At 44.0% G+C, this 22,689-nt stretch overlaps 1 protein-coding gene across 2 annotated transcripts in view; it reads right to left on the bottom strand.

Moving 5' to 3' along the window:
- The window catches only part of PPP4R2 (protein phosphatase 4 regulatory subunit 2), a 188,357-nt gene that overhangs the window by 76,596 nt on the left and 89,072 nt on the right, over nucleotides 1-22,689 (bottom strand). For both annotated transcript variants that reach the window (XM_085624236.1, XM_085624237.1), the window contains exon 4: nucleotides 12,890-12,983. In XM_085624236.1, coding sequence (XP_085480362.1) covers nucleotides 12,890-12,983 — 94 coding nt within the window. The remainder of the gene's footprint in view (nucleotides 1-12,889; nucleotides 12,984-22,689) is intronic.

Here is a 22,689-nt window from a genome sequence, read left to right as displayed (position 1 = left end):
AATTGTCCCACCTTGGCACGATGCTCATAGGGGGGATCTTAATGACATCCTGAGCAGTGGAGACTCCCCAACGGAGTTCAGGGGCCATCTACAGGGCTGGGAAGGGATTGGTTACTTGAACCTAGGGCTATGTGATGTTTGGAGGGTGTGGAATCCCGAGACGGGATAATATACATATGCCTCAGCAGCCCACTGTTCCGTATTGACTTTCTTGCTCCATCCCCTGACCTCCTACAAACACGGGACACCCATATACTTGCGAGAGGTATCTCGGACCATGCTCCAGTTTTGATCCACTCAGGAACCTGGGGTCAGAAAAGGGTGAAACACATGTTGCAACTAAATGCCTGGCTTCTATCTGATCAATTGCTCACCTGGATATTAGAGGCTCAGCTGAAGGCTTTTGGTGATGTCAACTGGTGGACAGGGGACTCGCCTGGGACACTCTGGGAGGCTTGTAAGGCTACTATGAAAGGGGAAGCATTGCCCTATATTAGTGGCAAATACCGTAAGAAGCATGCCCTTATATCCGACCTGAAAACCTCTACCTTGGCTTTAGAGTCTAAATGCCAGGTTATTCCTATGGGAAACTGGTGTGGCATCACTTGGAGGTGGAGAGGGCAACCTTACGCCAACTAAGTCTGAATGAGGCCCATCAGTGTTGGGTTACCACTAAGGAGATTGCGTCTAGAATAGTGCATAAAATAACTGGACCGAAAGGGCTGCAAGCCATCCCCGCAACGGAGATTGGCTCCGCCTTTGCAGACTAGGTCTCCCTTTATGCCAAGCACACGCAGCCAGAGCCGCACGCCCCACTACTTGCAGACATTCCATTGTCCACACTGACTCCTCAAAACAAAAGTAGATCTAGACCAGCCATGGAGCCCCTCAAACCTCAATCCGGGCTGAACTCCTGGGACATCTGATATTCCTTTGGAAATCCATAACAGACTGTGCCATATCATCCTACCTCCCATCCTAGAACTGTACCTGGAGGCAACCAGTCTAGGCCATTGGTCACTAGAAATAGACCTAGGCACCATTTTGGTGCTCCTAAAACCCGACAAGCCACTTGACCTTGGCGACTCCTGCCAGCCTATCGCCCTTATATACAAGGAGGTTAAACTGATCGCTGAAGTTCTACTGCAAAGCCTTACTAGACCACTAAGCCACCCCATCAGTTAGGCCCAATGCGGCTTCATTCCCCACCACACTACGAAGCACTGCTTTCGATGGATCCATGCAATGCTGGCAATTTTCACGGCCCTGCAATGCGCCAGAGCGCTGAGGCTCTTCAATTTTGAGAAGGCCTTTGAATCTTTGGATTGGGCCTTATTGTAGGAGGTACTATGTGAACTGGGCCTTGGTGCCAGTTTCCAATCCTATGTTCGCATTGTATATGCCAGGCCTCAAACCCAGGTGAGAGTGAATGGGGCAACTTCCAAGACTTCCAATCCAACAAGACATCAGACAAGGAGGAATACTGTCCCGTATCCCCTGGTCAACATTCCTCTTGGTCCCCTTGAAGGGTGGCTAAGGGGATGAAACTCTGCAAACCTGATCTCTCCGTCATACGATTGAGTTTGCTATTTAGGGATCAACATGACCTGGGAACCGGAATTGGCCTGTAGCATAGATATTAGACTGCTCACTCATTCCATCCAGGCAGACATGGAGAGATGGATTAAACTGCCCCTCAATTTATTGGGAGACAATATATAAGATGATAGTTCTCCTGTGCCTACTGCATGTCCACCAGAACTTCCCCTTCTCCATTCCAAAATAATGGTTTGTAGTGGTCACCTTCAAAGACCGTAAGTTCCTATGGGCCACAAAAAAAAAAAAAAATCTAGAATATCCTTTGATTTACATGTTCAGTCTAGGATTGATGAAGGCCTGGCCATGGCAGACACCTGTCTTTATTATTGGGCTACACACATATTGGTGGTGAACAACTGAATGTATAGTGGTTGGGGAGATCCTGCTTTAGGGCAGAAATCTCGCCAATCGGCCTAGACAATATTATGGGTATCCTATACAGACCACCCATCCGGCAGGCTCTTCCAGCAGTTACCAGGGTAGTATTTCAGGCCAGAAGGTCAGCATTGCGATGGTCGGCGTGGGGTCGCCGTGCGACATTGGAACCCTCCCTCCTTGACAGGATGATGGCTGGACCGAGTAGTTCACCTCCAAGGGTTTTGGGCATGGGACCAGATAGGGGTGTCAAGACTGGGAGCAGTTTGGGAGAGAAGCTTTGTTGGTAACAAGGCCACCTGTAAGGCTAGTATACATTTTTGAAGATCTAGAGGTTCATGCCTCTAAAGAATGATTTTGCCTTGCCTACAGTAGCCTAACTAACCGAGCTGGGCTACTCTGTGTGGGCTGCAACAGTATGCAAGATGCAAGGTTGTTATCCTAGCCTTTGAGCACTACAGCCCTAGCTAATCGGCTAAAACTATTTGCCAAGTGTCCAGGGTGGAGATCTGGTGGGACCTTACTGCCTATATTTTACATGGCTAAATATATATTGCTCAGCCCTATATGGTGCTCCCTCATGTACCTGAAAGGGGGCGCGTCGTGCATTTAACATGGGTGTTTAGATAAGGTTATGTATTCTGTCAATCCTGGGTACTCATTATAGCAGTACCTGGGCACAATGCTTTCAGGACAGGGCCTATAATGCTCCAGGACAGACTGGCATCTTTATGAGATCCCTTACATTTACATTTGGACATCTCATTTTTGGTTCAACCCTTTGAGATGTATAGTCATTCTAGATAAGGGACTCTGTAATGAAAATTGCTACAAAGAATGTGCGTTTGTGAGTCCTTTCAAAGACAAATCATGGGCTTCAGTAGAAGTCGTCGGCATATTGGATCAGAGGATTGGATTAACTTCTACCGTACTACTGTTGGCTCCATCTTTTATGGTACTTGTAGATGTCAGGACAGGAAGGTGTGCACTGATTGGTGGTTGTATCTGGTGTTTCTATTGGATTAGGGTTAGTGTTCTCATTAGTTGAATATTTGAAGGTGCTGACTGGTTCCTGGGTCAGTGATTCTATTGATCTAGGGCTTAGGGTTAGTGATCTGATTGGTGGATTGGTTCCTGGAGGTGGGCTTTCTATTGGACTTAGGGCTTAAGGTTTGGTGCCCGATTTGCTGCAGGGACTAGAGCTGTGATTGGTTATAAGAGGCTGCTGTCCTATTCATTCTAGGGCTAGTATTGTGATTGATTAGGGTTTTCATTGGCCAAAGGGGTCACCTGATTACTAGGGCCATTTAAGCTTAGGGTTCAGGGCGTCTCAGTCTGGGCGTTGTGGTGAAGGGCAGAGAGGACAAGGGCAATTGCCTTTTAGAGACTGGTTGGAACTCGTGCCAGAAATGCTGCCCAATTTCATATACACCAGCAGCCACCCTACTCCATCCACAACCAGAATAACACATTCATGTACTCTAGTCATTCACTACAAACTAACCCAAGACAAAGTTCAATATCTCAGTACCCACTACAAAGCTCCAGAAATCAAACCTACACTATCCCAGCTACCACACATTTGCACCATCACCTACAAACAGTACACAATGCTATCTGATACCACTAAACAATCCACTCATCACTAACACAACCCAAATCCACACCATACTTAACTATATCCCATCCAGACGCACACTACCTGCTCTAATTACTCCCAACAGACCCCTTCTTGTCACCAACAAACTTATACTCAGCCTTCCATCATTTCTTCGACCAACACCCTCCTCTTCTTTCTACCACAATAACACAACTGCACAACACTTACACTCCACCACACATTACCTCTTGATGCAATCAAGTCACTGACACTCTTAACTCTGCTTCAACCCCTTACACAGAACATACACTCTACTCACAAACACATCACCTCACCATTTACCTTACAACTTCCACTCAAACACCACACTATACAAACAAATCAATCTTCTAAAACAACTACATCAGCACCTCGTTTCACTACTCCTCAAAAACAAAACATAACAGGCACACCGGCACAACAAAATCTCACACGCAACACCTCAAATGTAACACTATGCGTTCTGGGTGCCTCCAACATTTGGTTTGACAAAACCAATATTCCCCATCCAAAAACAATCATCACTGACCTAGACCCACTGAACCTGCATCAAATCGTCCATAAACCGACACACATCGCCGGACACATCCTAGATGTCATTTTGTGCAAATACAGAACTAGTTAAGTTTCTAACAACGACTCCGGTCATACGGACAAACGACGATTTTCTAGCTTTCCAACATAAAATAACAAACCAACGCACCTAAACTCATCTTACGTGCTTCCACCTATTGACGGTGGAACAAACTCAATTTGGAACACTTAGAAACACAGCTAACGTCCAGTACAGATCTAGACACAAATTCTGTTAAACAACTATATGAGTGGCTACAAGAAGCTTTAGATATCCTAATACTGCTCTAAACAACAGAACAAAAGAAAGCAAGCACCTTGGAGAAATACAGAAATAAAAGATAAAACAACAACATTAGAAAGCTGCAACATGCCTGGCTCAAAACAAAAGCCAATCAAGAAACTTCCCTAACACAAACTTAAGATAATACAAGTCAGCTAAAGCTAAGAAAAGGTACTATTCAGACGGAGTTCGAAATTCTAAATGCAAATAAAGAATTGTATAAAATTCTCAATTAATTTCGGAAACCAAATTGTCTAGAATGAGCTCATCCAGTTTTCATAGACAAAATGGCAAATCATTACACAAAAAGCAGACACGTTGAACTCATTTAAAACAAAGACAAAGCACGAGCACCAACCATTTTCTAAAACAACAATCCAAGAAAACTCTAACCCAGCCATTTCATTACTCCAAAGATTTCACATGATGATTTAATGGACGTGGTCTAAGAAAGCAGGCCTGCCGGCAGCCCTTCTGACCCCTGTCGACCGCAAAACTTCAATAGAATTCTTCCAACAACCTCTGCTGCCACACCAGTAAGAAGAATCATAAACAATTCCTTAACTACCTGAATATTTCCGAAAGAACTCAAGAAGTCACACAGACTCGCCCATTACTGAAGAAAACAAACTTGTACCAGCTGAACCCTGACAACTACAGACCAATTACAAATAGACCTTCCCATTCGCCCAGATGTCACAATTCATTCAAGATAATGTCATACTTTCAGACTTCCAAACAGGATTCCATCCATGAAGAGGGTGAGAATCTGCCCTCGTTGCCGTCTGGGATGACCTGAAGAAAGCAGGTGACCGCAAGGGGGTTGCTGCGCTACTTCTCTTAGACCTCTCGGCTGCCTTTGACACGGTTGACCATGATACACTGATACAAAGACTCTACGAAGCCGGCATAGAGGCGACTGCTCTAGACTGGATCACATCCTACCTTTGCAATAGAACTAAAGTCATCCATACCCCCATTTCTCGTCCAAACAGTACTTCACGAAAGCAGGAGTCCCTCAAGGCTCTATCATCTCACCCATGCTTTTCAACATCTACATGAAGTCTTTACCTGTACTGATCAATCAATTTCACCTCATGTGCTATAACTATGCAGATGACACGCAAACACTCCTTCAACTGAAATGCCCCAAAGACATTGTAAAGTCGCTAATTTTCAGTTGTCTCAGACTTAGATCAATGGATGACTTGGAGCAATCTCTAGTTGAAGGCTTCTAAAACGTAAACTCTCACGTGGCAATTGGAAAAATAAGGACCCACTCGCCACCTGACCTGATGCTCATGGAACACCGACTAAAGTATCGAAGAAAGTATGTAACCTCGGAATGACCATGGACTCTAAGCTTTCAATGAATGGCCAAGTGGACAAACTAGTAAGATCAAGCTTTGTGACTATAAAAACTCTGCAACATCTTCCCCCATCTGGGATTTCCACAAAAGGTCCAGGCCACCATCTCTTGTTCTGTCCAAACTCCATTATGCCAATAGCCTCTACCACGGATCACCTTTAAGGACTATGAAAAGACTACAACGGATTCAGAACTCGTATGCCAGACTACTCTTTCATATAATGCCATTTGAGCACATCTACCCTCCCTTGAAAGCCCTGCATTTGTTACCGGATGCCAGAAGATCTACGTTCAAGCTGCTTTGCATCACCTACAAAGCGATACATAGAACAGGACCGCTATTCATCAGGAATAAAATTACCAAACATGTTCAACAAAGGAATCTCCGCTCAAGAGTGGCACCTCGCCTCAAAATCCCACCATACAAGAAACAAACCATGGGTGGCACATCCTTCTCTATTCACAAGCAGCCAAACTATGGAACTCTTTACTCCCCAACATAAGATCCACAGATAACCACCTGATCTTCAGAAAACTACTCAAGCATTGGCTCTTATCCACATAACCACCACAAGCAAACAGAAATATACAGCATATCCCTCTGTATAGAAGCATTTATTTGGACTATAGATTTATACCTATACATGTGTATTGCTGTGCATAATAATTATGTTTCCCACATAATAGTTTTGCTTAACAAATGTACATATTACTGATAGTTACATTATTCTATGTTTTAATATGTATACAAGTGACTACATAAATAAGTAAATCTTTTATCATAACTATCTATAATTGCCTCACTACTGAATTACAAAAAGTAAAAAATTAACAAATACATTGATTTTGAGGTACAAAAGCCAGAATGTATTAAATGCATCTTTAATCTACAAATACTATCTTCAATATATATACACACACACACACACACCTTCCATGTACTTCTGTATCTATATACTACTTTTTTTCTAATTCAGTATATCCAATGCACTACCCTATTTCTCACCCTATACTCTCATTCATCCCAAACCCCATACCACTACTAAGATCTCCAAAATAACTTTCTTGCATCATATCATACCTCTTACTATTCAGATCTCCCAAACCAGCCTTTATAAACCCTTACCTAGCACTCTTTCCCCAGTCCCACTTACCTTATACTCATCCCAACCCCATCCAAAAAAACAAAAACAAAAAAAAAACATTTCTAGACCCTTCCCTCTTCTTTCTCAATCCAAATGACTAACGTATCCACCACTCAAATTACTTTCATATTTCACTATTCTAATTCTGTCAGGACTGGAGGCAAGGATTATGCCGTCTCTCTTCACTTTATTAAACAGCAGCCAATTTTAACAAACCACTACATTGCCCATGAAACCTTGGGGAAACTGTAGTACAAAGAAAAATGTCCAATCAGGAGCAGTCCTGGGCGACCAATCAGGAACATTCCAGCCTCAACAGTCTGTCTTCACTGGCCCTTCATCCTCTTTCTTCAGTGCTGCGCAGCCGAAAAAAGTGTTTCTTGAATCTGCTTTCTTTACCTAATTGTAGACTTTTTCTATGGAATTCAACTGTAATCACATGTATTTCGGCGGCTCTGCTGCGTTTCCTCTCGTTTATTCATTTAATTGATCTTCGGTAGACTTTAATGTTTTAAGCGACTTTGCCGCACGCTTTTATTGTTTATTTTCAAAGTGCTCACATAATTGAGCGGATGTCCGCGGGACCATTCCAACGCACGCTGCCTTTTACATCTGGTGTGGCCCGGCGCTGACCTTCCGCCACCAGGTGTGTGGGAGTCAGTGCGGGACAGGGCGTGCGCATTCGAATTCCTGACGGGGAAGCACCCTGACCGATCTCCCCTGGGACGATGATTCCAATGAGGCACTAGATGCATCAATATATAGAGCTGTGGGCGAAGCAAAGGTTATCCCAGAAAATTGATCAAGCTCTGGCAAGACTGTCTGTCCTTCCCTCAGCCTGGGCCCCTAGGGATTTTCCCACGATCCGACAAGGTCTCCCTCCCCCCCAGCTAAACACGGCCGCGATACAGGGGTGGATTTAGGAGTCTTTGATAGGCTCAAGCAGGCCTTTCGAGCCACCCAACCGACTTTGCCACCTGCAGGGGACGGTTTCCTAACCCCAGACTTCGCTACTCCCACCAATGATACAGGGACGCTGATCCTGGCCCTTCCAGACCGTGGCTTCCTTCACGACCTCCCAAGGACGTCTCCGACATGTTTGATCCCCTTAAAAAGTTTCATCCTCTCTCATCGGATTGAGCCCCGGCTGACAAAGTCACCAACTACGTACCAATACGTAATCCAATCCATTACCAATACGTAATCCGAAACCTTTAGAAAAAGAAGACCATAATTGCCTTAGAGTAGAGTGCCCCCGACCATCCCAGGAGGGTAAGGTGGCCCTCACCCCAGAGATTGATGCACGTATGACCACTTTTCTTCAAAAATTCATGAAAGACCCGAAAAAAGGAATTGATAGGTCCTGGTTAGAATACCAGGACAAGCTCTTCAACCTTTTGGGGCCCCTCACTAAAATTTTAGACATGGCAGAGGAAGCCAGAGGAAGCCAAGCTAACAGGTTCCCTATCTCCCCAGACTCCCTTTCAGGGTGGGCACAAAAGGGCCATTGTATTTTTGGGCAATATCAACTGTGCGCTTTCAACAGAGCGACACCGCTCCCTCCTTCTTAAGGTAGACTCCAAGCTCCGAGACCTCACTGATTCAAAGGCAGGGGCCGTAGCACAAGGAGGGCTCTTTGGAGAGCAGTTGGTCAAGGAGCTAGGTAAATTTAACACCTTTACCACCCTTGACAATGCTCGGTCGTCAATTAAAAAACTATTTCCCTGGGTTTACCGTGGAGCCGGTCGAGGTAGGTAGGAGCCGTTCGACCGGCCACCCTTCCATCCAACCCCTCCCAAGGGACCAGGGCTCCAGACCGGGTCAATACTAAGACCATTCCTGGTTTGGGAACTTCTATCCCACAAGAGGCCGGCGTGACAAGGGGAGAGGATATCGAGGAACGGCTTCCTCCACCAGCCCCGGTGAGTGTTCTCACTTCATTCTGCTTAAGAGTAGTGGAGAGGCTGGGGAATTTCTTCCAGACCTGGACTTCCATCACCTGGGACTCATGGGTGCTGCAGACGGTTCAGGGCTTTCACAAGCGAGCCCACCGAAATGTGCAGACCACATCCTATCCGTTTTCTCAACAGACAGCCTCCTTGGTAGACACAGAGGTCGCATCCCTCCTGCCCAAAGGGACTAATCACTCCCACAACCACGGGTTTCATCACCAACATTTTTTTGGTGGACAAGACAGATGGGGGCAAACATCCTATAATCAACCTCAACAAATTCAACGAGCGGTTGGTCTACCGCCACTTCAAAATGGAAAGGATTAATCTCCTCAGACTGGATGGTATGGTTGGACTAAAAAGACGCCTACCTAGTTAATCTGGTCTTTCATCCCCATCTGCGGTTCATCCAGTTCACCTGGCGGCATCAGACGTACGAGTTTACCGCTCTTCCTTTTGGCTTATCCTCTGCTCCTTGGTACTTCAAAAAAGTCCTCAGACCAGTGGTGAAGTTCCTGAGAGTTCGGGCACAAGAATGATTGCGTACCTGGACGATCTGCTCCGATGGACGCATGCCCTCACCAACTTTTACACCACCTTCAGATGGCAGTGGATCTCCTCGAAAGCTTGGGGTTTGTGGTTAAAGAGACAAAATGGATTCTCAAGCCTTCCCAGACTCTTATGTTTCTAGGCTTCGTAATAGACTCCACTCCCTCCACTTTCAGTCTACCAACCAGGAAAGTCTCAAAGATTCGACACAAACTGAGACGGTCTCTCGCCAAACATCAGGTGTCACTCAGACAATTGGCCCAAATAGTGGGGCTCCTCTCCGCCTTGATCCAATCCATTTTCCTGCCCCCCCCCCCCCAAATACCGGGCGTTGCAATGCCTTAAAGCAGTGCACTTACGCAGAGGTTGCCCTTACTCCCACAAGGTGGTTCTGTCTGCAGAGGCCCGGGAAGAGATCAGGTGGTGGTTGGACCACATGGAAGCCTGGAATGGCCAAGCAATCTTCTGGTCAGCCCCACACTTGGTGATAGAATCACACGAGAGCAGATTAGGATGGGGAGCTAGATGTGGCAATTTTTCTACAGGAGGGTTGTGGTCTCTAGAAGAAAGAGGATTACATATCAACAGATTAGAACTACTAGCAGGTTTGTTCGCCGTCCGTTGCTGTTCTCCTGAAAATGGACAACATCTCTGCAGTCCGTTATATCAACCATTTAGGGGGCCCGAGATCCAAAGCCCTCTCGGACTTGGCCGCCAGTTTTTGGCAATACTGTCTGGTCCACCATGTGTCGGTCATAGCAGAATACTTGCCCGGATTGGGAGGGGGGGGGAGAGGGGGGGGGACCAAGTCGCGGATTTCCATTCCCGCAACTTCAGGGACTCCAGTCTCTGGAAGCTCGACCCGGAGGTCTTTCACATGTTGAACGTTCGTTGGGGCCCGTTCTCGGTAGACCTGTTCACCTCGAGACTTGATAGTCCACTTCCACGGTTTTTCAGCTTGAGAACAGATACGTTAAAGGCGGCTACGGATGCCTTACTCCAGGACTGAAGTCAAGAGATGGGGTACACTTTTCCCCCCTTTGCAATGATCATAAGAGGCGACAGCTCAGATCAGGAGGCAACGAGCGGAGGTGGTAATGATCATCCCCTTTTGGAGATCAAGTTTGGTTTCCGGTTCTTCTGAAACTTACCTGGGAACCTCCAATCCTACTCCCCCCAGTTTTCATCTCTCCTCCTGAGCCCCGACCAAGTTCCCCATCCACTAATTTAGGGGAACTCATTGTGGCTCATGGCATGGCGGATTACAGGAGACGATGGGAGGACCCAGGCCTTTCAGGCTAAAGCATTTATGTCCAAGGCTTGGGGTGACAGCACCATCAAACAATACAGGTCCGTTTGGGGGAGATGGTCTCTGTGTGTGAGACGGAGTCTCAATCCCTTGGACGCAGATGTAGTTCACATCCTGGCTCATCTAGCCTCCATTGGTCTGGCTTACAGGTCAGTAAATACCTTTCGGTCAGCCATTTCAGCTGGCCATGTGCCGCTCAACAACAAAGCGGTTGGGGAACACACTTGTTTGCAAAGTTTTACAGGGTATCAGACTGTTTCTTCCCCTGAAGCCCCGCTTTTCAGCCCTGTGGGATATGATTCAGGTTCCCAACTTGTTCTTATCCTGGCAACCTATTGGTTTTCTTTCACGGAAGGAGCGGTCAGCTAAGCTGGCCACGCTGCTCTGCCTCATATCTTGCCGACGCGTCTTTGACATAAGAGCTCTGGGTATTACACGTAGAATTTCCACTTTGAACAAAGTGACTTTTACTCTACATAGAAGGACAAAGTGTCACAAGGGTAATCACATACCCAGAGTATCCCGGACTCCCTTAAGATGTGTGTGGGCCGCTGCTTGAAAGCATATTAGGAAATGACGGAGGAGTTTCGACACCCAGGAGAGCGACAACTCCTTATCACGTTACACAAGCCCTTTAAGGCAGTTTCTTCCCCCACCATAGCCAGGTGTGTTAAGTGGGTTATGCAAGAGGCCGGTATTAGCCTTAAAGATTTTGAAGCACACTCAGCACAAGGTGCAATGGCCTCTAAAGCATTTGGCTTATGCGTCCGTTTGGAGGATATCCTCAATGCGACAGACTGGTCCTCGGATTCCGCCTTCAAGAGATTCTACTTCAAGCCAGTGCTGGATATGCCTCATCTTGTGGTAAGGACTCGGAGGCGAGGATTATCCCACCCTAGGGATTTCACATTAGGACTACCCGCCCCGTATTAGAGTAAGTAATACAATTTGACTTCTGAATTGTTTGGGGCAATGGTTTGATGTGATATCTTAAAAACCTGTCTCACTGTTCGTCATCCACAGGCTTTGTTGAATGCTTGTTCTGCGAGTGACGATGTCCCTTTGTCCTTGTAAAATCGGATGCAAATAAACAGGACTCATGAAAGTGATCCATCGGCTGACTTCAAGCAAAGAAAGAGGATGAAGGGCCAGTGAAGACAGACTGTGTTGGGGCTGGAATGTCCCAGGACTTTTCCTGATTGGACATTTTTTTTTGTACTACAGTTTCCCCAAGGTTTCGTGGGAAATGTAGAGGTTTGTTAAAATTGGCTGCTGTTTAATAAAGTGAAGAGAGAAGGCATAATCCTCGCCTCAGAGTCCATAATAGAATTGAAACTTTCCGTTACGTTAGCTAGTATATTTTTCATTCACCACTAATCCTCTGTAAGAGGTCCGGAGTAGCGTGCTACTTGCCAAGTAAGTGCTTTGACGCCTAGTCAGGGGTAGTAAGCGCTGTACAAATGCTATTACAATACAATATAGCAAAACCATCATCCAGCCTCTCCCTTGCATTTATCATCTGCATAAATCTTTAAACTTCAGGGATGCTCCAGTTTGAAGAGGGACGCGTTAATATTCAAGGAACTGCAGCCATGGAATAAAAGTGAATGTTTGTCTTTTCTTGCCCAATCTACCCAAACAACCAAAGAGATCCTCAAGAAGCTGAAATGCAGTGAAAAGGTAGATAAACAATTCTCAGTAGCAGGTTTCAACACAAAAGTCAAACATTTAAAACAAAAGAAAGGCAATATCCTGAAAAGCTGGAATTTCGATAGAGGATTCCTTTCACACAATGCAACATAAAAATTCTGAGGGTATGCGGACATCTATGGCAGGATCGATTCAACACTTTAGTTGCAATACAGACCTTCCAATGACGTGGACCGGCCACAAGACGTTTGACAGATTGAGCATTAATTCCTCTTTCTTTAATAGTTTACCAGGACACGTAATCTAACTGTGAATCATTCGCACATGTGAATGACAGTCCAATGCCAGACAAATACTTGCGCTAATTTAGAATAGGCAAACATTTTGTGGTCGAATACTAAAGCAGTATCAATTCATTTGGCACAATACGCTCAGAATATCAATACCTTTTCAACGCCTCTCAGAAACTTGTCTGTTCCACTATAGTTTCGTCTGGGCTCCGTAAGTAACTCGCAAAGTCGCTGAATGGTGAAGGGAATACTGTAAAAGCAACCAAAACATGGCAGAAGGTGAGTGGCACTACAGAAACAGACTAAAACTTTCAAAAGCTACCACGTAATGCATCACAATCAGTCTTTCAAATTCAAAGTTCCTCATTTTAGGCTGTGCAAATATTCAGATTCGTGACTTTGGATATATTGGACCAGATTATGCACTGAAACAGAAATGCACAAAAACACTGGGGAACTCCTACAAGCGAGGAATCCATAGTGGGTGAAGCAGCAGGAAGCAATTCAACAATGGATGGTGCTGGAGGGAACCCAGGATCTGGTCAACACATTAGAGCCTTCATTCCTAACTCGTACCTCGTACACAAGGTATGGGCGCATGTTGCTGTAGTTTAGAAAGTGAATACGGACACCCATGGAAAGATGGTTAGAAGTACGATTCCCATCTATTAAAATTTGGAAAAGCTACCTCAGTCAGTGATGGAGAAATAAATGCTACAATAATGTATCTGATCAATTTATTTACCAGTTACAAACATCCAAAAGTACAAAGGCCATTTCATTTTTGTTTTGATTCCCATGAAGCAGCAACGTGCCACCGTACAGACATTTCAGAGGATTAGTTGAGGTGCAGGTGAGTTTTGGGGCGGTGAGTGATTAAAGTACTTATGACTGGATGGGGTTATGAGAGTGTATTGTTGCAATGACAGCTCTACATACTTTCAAATCCAGTCACTAAAGGCCATATGTATCATTCCAAATTGCGATTGCAAACGGCGAAATTCGCAGAATTTCGGTGTTTGTGATAGCAATTTAGCTCAGTGGTATGTATTAAAGAAAAACTGCCTCGCAAAATAAGGAATCGCAAAATTAGCGATTCCTTATTTTGCGATTGCATTTAAGGAATCGCAAATTGCTATTCCTTAAATGCAATGTAAAGAAGCACAGAAAAAGTGCAATTTAGCCTTAAGGAATCGCAAATTACCACCAACTTCAAGTTGGTGGTAATTTGCGATTTCTCTGAAAAATGCACTTTTTTGCATTTTTCAAAGTGCCATGTGGCGCACATGCACATTTCAGTGATGCAACAGGGTGTCCTTTTGACACCCTGGCACCCTTAAAATTGCATTCTCCATTTGCGATTCTCTAATTGAGAATCGCAAATTGAGAATGTCTTCCCATTCATTCCTATGGGCCTCTAGGCTCATTTGAATGAATGGGGAGGTATTCCTTAATTGCAAATCCCAATTTGCATTTTGCAATTAAGGAATATGTAGGATTCGCAAATCTTACATATATAGCGTTTTGCGATTCTCAAATAGAGATTCTCAAAAAAAAAATTTTTTTTAAAATTGCTATTTGAGAATTGCAAAAGCAAACTTTCATACATATGGCAGGAGTATGCATTGCAGGAGAATCTATTGTGGATTCATGCTACAAGACTGCCTGCAAGTGGCAAACAAGCATTTTTTTCATAAACTGGTTAGTCTATTGGAGGGGGTGGGGGGATTACAGACTCCCATAAATATTCAGAAGTTAAACTTGCAGAGTAAAAGCTTTTTGGATGAATAGGCAAGGAGGCAAAGGTCGGCTTTGAGGGTATGCAGTAGACAAGAGCAAATAGGCACTACCAGCCAAGGTAACAAATGTTGAAGAGTTAAGGGTGGTGTGGGGGATGGGGGGTTTGGCAGGTTAGGGGGTGGGATAAATTAGGAGATTGGAAAATTGTAGAACATATGCTTTGACCAACAATCAGACAGAGGGTGGCAATACAGTAATGGAGATCAGAAAAGCAAACGGACGATAAATATTCTGCAACCAATTAAATAAGAATGGGTTACAAATGCAGAAAATACTCCGAATAGACACGTCTCCTGGTCCCTGTAGCTGCGCCCCCTTTATCACAGCAAACAGAACCCAGAATGGACCCAAAGCGCCGGGTCCATGAAGCTGCCCTCCCTTTCTATATATATATATATATATATATATATATATATATATATATATATATATATATATATATATATATATATATGGCATAGGGAGTATTATTTTGTATTCTAATGATTAAGCAGGCTAAGCGATTATTCCGCGCCTCTCATAACCAATGCTCTTTGGAGACTTCTTTATATTCTCCTTCAGATGTATCCTAACAGCTCTATACCTACAGTACTTGCATTGCATATAAATAAAGACATAAGGGTAACCATATGACGTACAAACGGATAATGAATAAAAATAAATGTTGTACACAGACTCCCTTGTGGAATTTTTAGTATGACCACAAATTTACATTTGTCAGTCAATACAAAACAATCACGTAACTGATACTTCAAATCAAATAGGTGACTTACTCAATTGACGTAACTTGTTGTTACATATGTTCACATCACAGAGTCGTTCTGTTATCAAAAATCATTAGTGTTCAACATCATAGTACTTCTGCAACCAACAAACAAGTGTTCAACATATATTGTGCTTATTACATCACCAGACTAAGTATGGTGTTCAACTTAAAATGGATTGTGTCACTGGGATATATTATTTTCCTCCAAGTGCATGTTCCTCTAGACACCTCTAGTTCTAGGGAACTATGTAGTCGGGGTACATTATTCATCAAGTATTCCAAAACCTGGCTGATCTGAATCCTCTCAGGCTTTTAGGAGGTTGTTTTTGGCCTTGTACAGGCCACATTTTAACTAGGCTGACGCGTTTCGACCTTAATCATTAGAATACAAAATAATACTCCCTACGCCACCGATTTATGTATAGTGATAGAGAGGTTAGCTTCATGGACCTTGAGCTTTGGGTCCATTCTGGGTCTTCTGTTTGCTGTGATAAAGGGGGCGCAGCTACAGGGACCAGGAGACGTGTGTCTATTCAGAGTATTTTATGCAATTTTAACCCATTCTTGTTCAATTGGTTGCAGAATATTTCAGTCTCGTCAGTCTGCCTTTCTGATCACCGTTACTGTAATGCCACCCTCTGTCTGATTGTTGGTCAAAGCATAGTTTTACAATTTTCCTAACTAATTTATCCCACACCCTAACCTGCCAACCCTCCCCCCCCCCCCCAATCCCCCACAACACCCTTCACTCTTCAACATTTGCTACCTTGACGGGTGGGCCTATTAGTTTGGTGAAGGTCTTCCTCAGGGCTGGGTGTTTTTAAGGACACTGTAGGAGGTACATAAAAAAAAGGGGATGAGATTAATTTGATGCCATGCATTATAAAAAATGATGCGACAATATCCTGTTGATTGCCACTGTGGTCCTAAACCTAAAATACTGGGTGTTTTTTAGGGTTCAACCAGTATTACCTTGTGAGTGATCTTAGTATGGAAAATACTGCGTTGTTGGGGAGCCCGGGGAGGAGGAAGTTTCTCTGCTTTAGGTTCAACCTCTAAGTCGGGGAGAGAGAAGGAGAGTAGTGCATGTAAAATTTCCAGGGTGACAATGCTAGGGACGCCGGGTGCTGAAAAACTGGTCTTAAACAAAGTCTTACTTATATGAAGGCGGCTTGTATCCTCCTACATGTAGATCAATCCTGTATATCTGGTAGTGGGGCGTTTAAATAGTCTGTGGGATAAGTAGGACAAAAACAGCACCCAAATAGTGCTGCTCTGTTGTGTGCACTGAACTGAAGTGTTAGTGGTCGGGAAACGAGGAGTCTACCAACCATAATTGAAACGGTAGACTGATTTCAGGATGAAGCGCTGCAAATCAGTCTTGGCTTCCTGTTCTAATAAGTGAGGACAGGTGTGGGGGGTCCCCTCAGCTGAGGGGAGCGTTTGGTGGTGGTTGTAAAAACTCTAGGGTATGGTCATAAGTTATTAAATCCAGTACCCATCCATCCGTTGTGATGCTCCACCACTGATGGATGGGGTTGAAGCTTCCACACCAAATGGACGTACGGGGGTAGTAGCGGACACCCGACTACGGTCACTGCTTGCGACCTACGTCAAGGCTCTGGGACGGTGTTTTCCTGCAAGAGCCCTGTCTGGAGAAACCAGCTGTAGATGGTGGTCTATATGACGGCTGTTGGTAAAACTTCTGTGCTCTCCGAGATATCACAGCATCCATTTTGGGGTGCCTTGTATGGCATGCGTGGGAATACTCTGGCGCTCTATATTTCTTGTCAATCCAAGGTAGGACAGACACCCCAGTGGCTGCCGATTTCATAACCTCTTGCCAAATATGATCGATAATAGGGATGAAGCGCACAGACTTCTTTTGCTCCTTAACCCCTTGTGTGCTTTGGACGGCCCCGGCCATCTGACGTTGCGGTGGGCGTGTGCGGAGGACGGCCGGGGGCCGTCCAAACTCCGCCCACTCAATAAAACACCCACACAGCGCGAAAATTCGTGCGGAACGGGTTGAAATCCTAAAGGATGCAGTCGGATTGCTTCATTGTGATAGGCAGGTGAAATCCGGAAGCAGCTCTATCCATTAGGTTGTAAGAACCTCCTATAGCCTCAACAAGAAGTCCGAAGGTTGCTATTGAGGTGGGGAGAGCTTGTATAATTAGGCTTTCCTGTTTTCAGTTTCGATTTATGGTAAATTGTGGTGCTTTCCGCACTGATAGTGCATGGTATATAGGCAGTGTACGTACAGTGTATATGAGGTCCAAATACAGTTTGACAAAATTTATTCAGTGAGTCTTTGGTCATGCGAGTTTCCCCTTTCCTTCCCATGTGAACTTTAATTCGTGAAAATGCCCTCTCAACATCGGCACTTGAGACGGGCAACGCCAAAACAGCCAGTACACAATTTGCTACTCTAACCACTAACAGCTTTCCATGCCAATACTGGTGCACCTGAAGATTGCGATGCACACTAATGCGTTGAACTGTGCGCATATGCCCTCAGAGTTATTGAAGCGGTCAAAAGGGAAGCAGCACTTTTGAAAGTCGGGAGAAAATTCCACTTTACGGAAGGGATCTAGAACTTGTGCAGAGTACCACTGTGAGGCTTCAATGGCTTCAAATGCCACAGTTGGTGAAGGGACATTTCTATGAATCATTGCAAGGCATTTCTCATACATTGAGAAAGAAAAGTTCCTGAATTGCTCTTCACCATTGCTTTGCTTACCAAGTGGCAAACACTCTAACATGGAACATGCTGCGGTGCCAGAGTCACTAAAGGTGTCACCCAGCCTACTCTCAAGGGGATGTTTCACATCTACACCAATTATGCTGAACACTTCGTAGACAAGAGTGTTTTCAGACTCTAGTTTATTCCCATTATGTCCACTACAGCAGTCATGTTTTCCAGTAAAAATCTAAGAATGCAGTAGAGTATATTTTTTTCACATCACTATCAATATGAAACCAAAGATCCTCACATTTCTTGCCTTTGGCATCCTACCTCAGCAAACATTCTGTTAACATTCTGTTATCGGTTGTTAAATGATATAGCACTCACGTCCTCAAGGACTAAGAATCACCAGCGGAAGGACACAGTTGGGACGCCCCTTTGATGCCACACAAATCACCAAATTAGAAATATTTGCGCTTTAGTACCCACGCATAACAAAACAGTGCACCAGAATGGACTAAAAAGTCAATAGCATTCTTCATTAACTCTGAAGATTGTAAAGATGCTTTCAGCATACGATCTAACAAGTGGCAAGGATCTCGTACAGGGAAACATTTCAGCTCCGGTATCAATTTTGACAGGTCATCACGCACCTTTTTCATATAAGTAGTGAATCACTGCAAATACAAGCAATATCACTCCAATCTTTGTTGAACTTGGTAGGAACTTTTTGCAGCAGCATTCAAAGTGACACTGCGGTCCATGTTTTCCAAACGTCTGGTGTCATGGTTTCACCACTATCCCAGATGCTTGGTGACAGCACGCTTTTCACATATACCTGTCACTACACTTTGCATTGAATGTTTAAAGCCTGGGGTGTTTGGCAATTCACTTACTATCACTACTGACTCGCTAGAAAAGGGAGCTGATTTATCAAGTTGTTTTAACCATTCTCTGTGGGTAAATTAGATGGTACATATCAGGAAAGATTCTTATAAAACCAGCCATTTTACCCATCAGTGAAAGAATCAAATGTAGAATAATGTTAGCCCAGTCTTTTTTGCTACTACAACAAATATACAGCATATCCCTCTGTATATAAGCATTTATTTGTTTTATAGATTATTTTTTTTTGCAGAGTTTTATATACCGCGAACTAGACCCGAATCCAATCAGGTATCAGAGCGCTTTACATAGCACCAGTTACGCTACATGAGGACACATTCATTTTTTTGTTAGGCACGGGGAGATTAAGTGATTTGCCCAGAATCACAGGATGTTTGGCGTCATTATCGAGACTCGAACCCAGTTTCCCCAGGTCCGAGGTCGAGCGCCCTAACCGTTAGGCCAACTCCTCTCCCCTAGATATGTACCTATATATGTGTATTGCTTTGTATAAACATGTAGAATGTATATATTTAAACCAGAGTTTATCTAATGCATCTTTAAAATCTACATATACTTACTTCCTTTATGCATCTATATACCTTCCATGTACTTGTATCTATATATTTATTACTTTTCTCCTAAAAAAGCACACAATGCACCACCTTAATTCTCACCCTATAACTCTCTCAATATATCCTCTACCTCAACTCTCGGACTCATCTCAAACCTCTTATCTACTACTCTTTCCAATACACTACCCTATTTCTCACCCTATACATCTATCAATATCTTTAATCTACATATACTTACTTCCTTTATGCATCTATATACTTTCCATGTACTTATGTATGTATATATGTATTACTTTCTTCTAATTCAGCATATCCAATGCACTACCCTATTGTCACCCTATACCTCTCAATATATCTTCTACCTTAACTCGGACACATCTCAAACCTCTTTCCAATTCACTACCCTATACCTATCAATATATCCTCTACATCCACTCTCTCATTCATCCCAAACCCCATATCACCATTATAAACCCCAAAATAACCCTTTCTAGACTCTCCCCTACTCTACCCCTCCTTGCATCATCGGACACCTCTTTTTACTATACTGATCCCCAAAAACAAGCCTTTATAAACTCTTCCCTCCGACTCTTACTCCCCACATCCCCTTTTACTCACCCCAAGCCTCCTCCTACTGCTATGACGTCCAAAACAAAAACAAACAAAAAAAGTCTAAATCCTTCACTCTTCTATCCCTCCACTATCCTTTTCAATCAAAACAACAGACTAACATGTCCAGTTCTCAAATCTCATATTTCACTATACTAATTCACCACTAATCCTTTATGGGTTCCAAAGTAGCGTACTACAACCACTATATAAATGCAAACCTTTTTCCTTCTCCTACCCCTCCGCTACTCTTCTCAATCCAAATAACTGACTAACCTATCCACCACTCAAATTACTTTCATATTTCCCTATACTAATTTAACACTAATCCTTTATGGGCTCCGGAGTAGCATGCTACTCCTCAAAAAAGTGCTTTGACGCCTCGTCAGGTGTAGTAAGCGCTATATAAATGCAATTACTATTACATTGTATAACAAAGTTACATTGTATTGACCATTTCAGGAAGACAAAAAAAAAAAAAAACATTTCACTCTTTCCTTTTTTTGAACGCCATTTAGTTTGTGGTTGTGCAGGTGTGTTTTTCAGGGTTTATTTGTTTACACTGTTGAGGGCTATTTCCCTTTCGGTGGGGTTTTATCCGTTATTATAGGGTTAAACCTAAAACAGGATAGCCTAGGTATAATATGATCATCCTACTCATCTGCGGCTGGTGGAGAATTGTGAATTTCTCCCTCTTCAGCGTCATCCTCAGAAGAGATTGGCTCATTCCTAAGGGGCACTCGTATGATTGGACGAGGCGTCATTCTAGGAGTGGGAGGCAGAGGTAAAGTTGGCATACAAGATACCACTCAGTATAGTCCTCTTGAGGTTGTGGGAACCGTTTCCTACAATACGTTAACACAGCTTGTAAGACCTGGATCAAGGAGGGCAGCAGCTATGTAGAGTCTACTCTAGGAGGCTCCACAAAAAATCTATACGGATGGTATTCTTTTGCAGGAACAGGGTAATAATGTTGGTAATATTGCTCCTCATCATAATGTTCTTTGTCCTCCTCCTGACATTTTACGTGTAATTCGAAGGTACTATGAGCTATCCCAAACGAACCGCGATCATTGTTTTTTCCTTGTCCAGCAAGTAACAAGGACGCAAAGGTGAGACTTTGCTTGGTGACGTGATCTCAGGTCATAGAGATGCCCTGCCCATTTTGGAACCATGCTGTGGTGGCGTCGACTGTCTCGACGACGAGAGTGTTGGCGTCTATGGCGATACCGGCGTCTAGAGGGATTTATGCCACAGTAAGCCTGACTATGAAGCAGACACATGCTTTTCTTCCTTAGAAGTCGTGAAATGCGACAACAAAGAAGGCTTTAAGGAGATTCTTATGTTTCTGCTTTTTAACAGCATCTTTAGTCTGATGGGAGGTTTTTTGGTGTTTCTTGGCCTCCTCAAACTTACTCTAAAGTGACCTGGCTCTCTTGTGAGATTTGGAAGAGTTGTCACTGTTCAGCAGAAGAGGTTTTGTGCATCTTTTTAAGCCACAAAAGTAGCCTGCCCTGTTTTACCTCATGCTGTGGATGGAGGCAGTACATCGTCTCTGTGTGGGTCCTTTATGTGAACTCTTTTTCCCCCACATGTCTTGCAAGGACGAAACAGACCTTTGTCAGACGGTATCTTTCAAGTTGAAAAAAGCTGTTTATAAGAGAAAATTGAGCAGAGCTCAGCGAGACTCCCTTCACACACGATGTGCGGTGAAAATCTGAGGAGTTCAGCCACTCTTGGGAGTTTTCTAGAGGGGTCTAGTAACGGATTTGTAATAGTTAAAGTTTGGTCCGTTTTTAAAAAGGACATAGCTAGGCTATGAACCTAAAAGGCCTACAGCCATTATAGCTGCATCTTACTGCTAAGAGTGCTGTGGGACTCCCACTTTGACAAAGGGGAACGATTCAAGCATGTGAATCTATGAAGATACCCCAATACTGGATAAGTGTCTGTATGCCTGGATAAGTGAGTGGATGTGTTGGTCAGTGAGTAGGTGAATGAGTGACTGTATATGTGACTGGTAGCGTTAGATGCTGTATGGGTGAGTTGGTGTGTGAGTGGCTCTATGGATCAGTGAGTAGGTGTGTGTGAGAGTGTTTGTATAGGTCTTTGAATGGGCATGTCAGTGGTTGTGTGGGTGTATGAGATGTTCTATATGGGTGTACCTGGGTGTATGAGTTGTTCTGAGGCTGATGTCATCAGTGATGTCAGTGAGGTCATTTGAGATGTCACGAGTGATAAAATATGTCAGGTCATAAACAGTGCAATGAGGGGGCATAAGTTATAGTTAGCTCAGCTAACTAACTGCTGAATTTCTATAAAATTGTGTACAAGTGAAATGTCAGCCAAACTATAACGTCCCTGTAATCCTTTTTTCCCCAGTGAATTTCCACGTTTAAAGAAAATCTATTTCTTAACTGTAACCTTTGACAGTGAGTGCATGAGTGGGGGTGTGTGTGGGGGTGTGTCTCAGTGGGTGTGTGTGTGTCTCAATGGGTGTGTGTGTGTGTCTCAATTGGTGTGTGTGTGTCTGGGTGTGGGTGAGAGTGTCTGGGTGTGTGTGTGAGAGTGTCTGGGTGTGTGTGTGAGAGTGTCTGGGTGTGTGTGTGAGAGTGTCTGGGTGTGTGTATGA

The sequence above is a fragment of the Triturus cristatus genome, chromosome 9, assembly GCF_964204655.1.
Source record: "Triturus cristatus chromosome 9, aTriCri1.1, whole genome shotgun sequence".
NCBI lineage: Eukaryota > Metazoa > Chordata > Amphibia > Caudata > Salamandridae > Triturus > Triturus cristatus.
The sequence above is the reverse complement of the archived record's forward strand: the minus strand, read 5'-3'. Positions and strand labels throughout refer to the sequence as shown.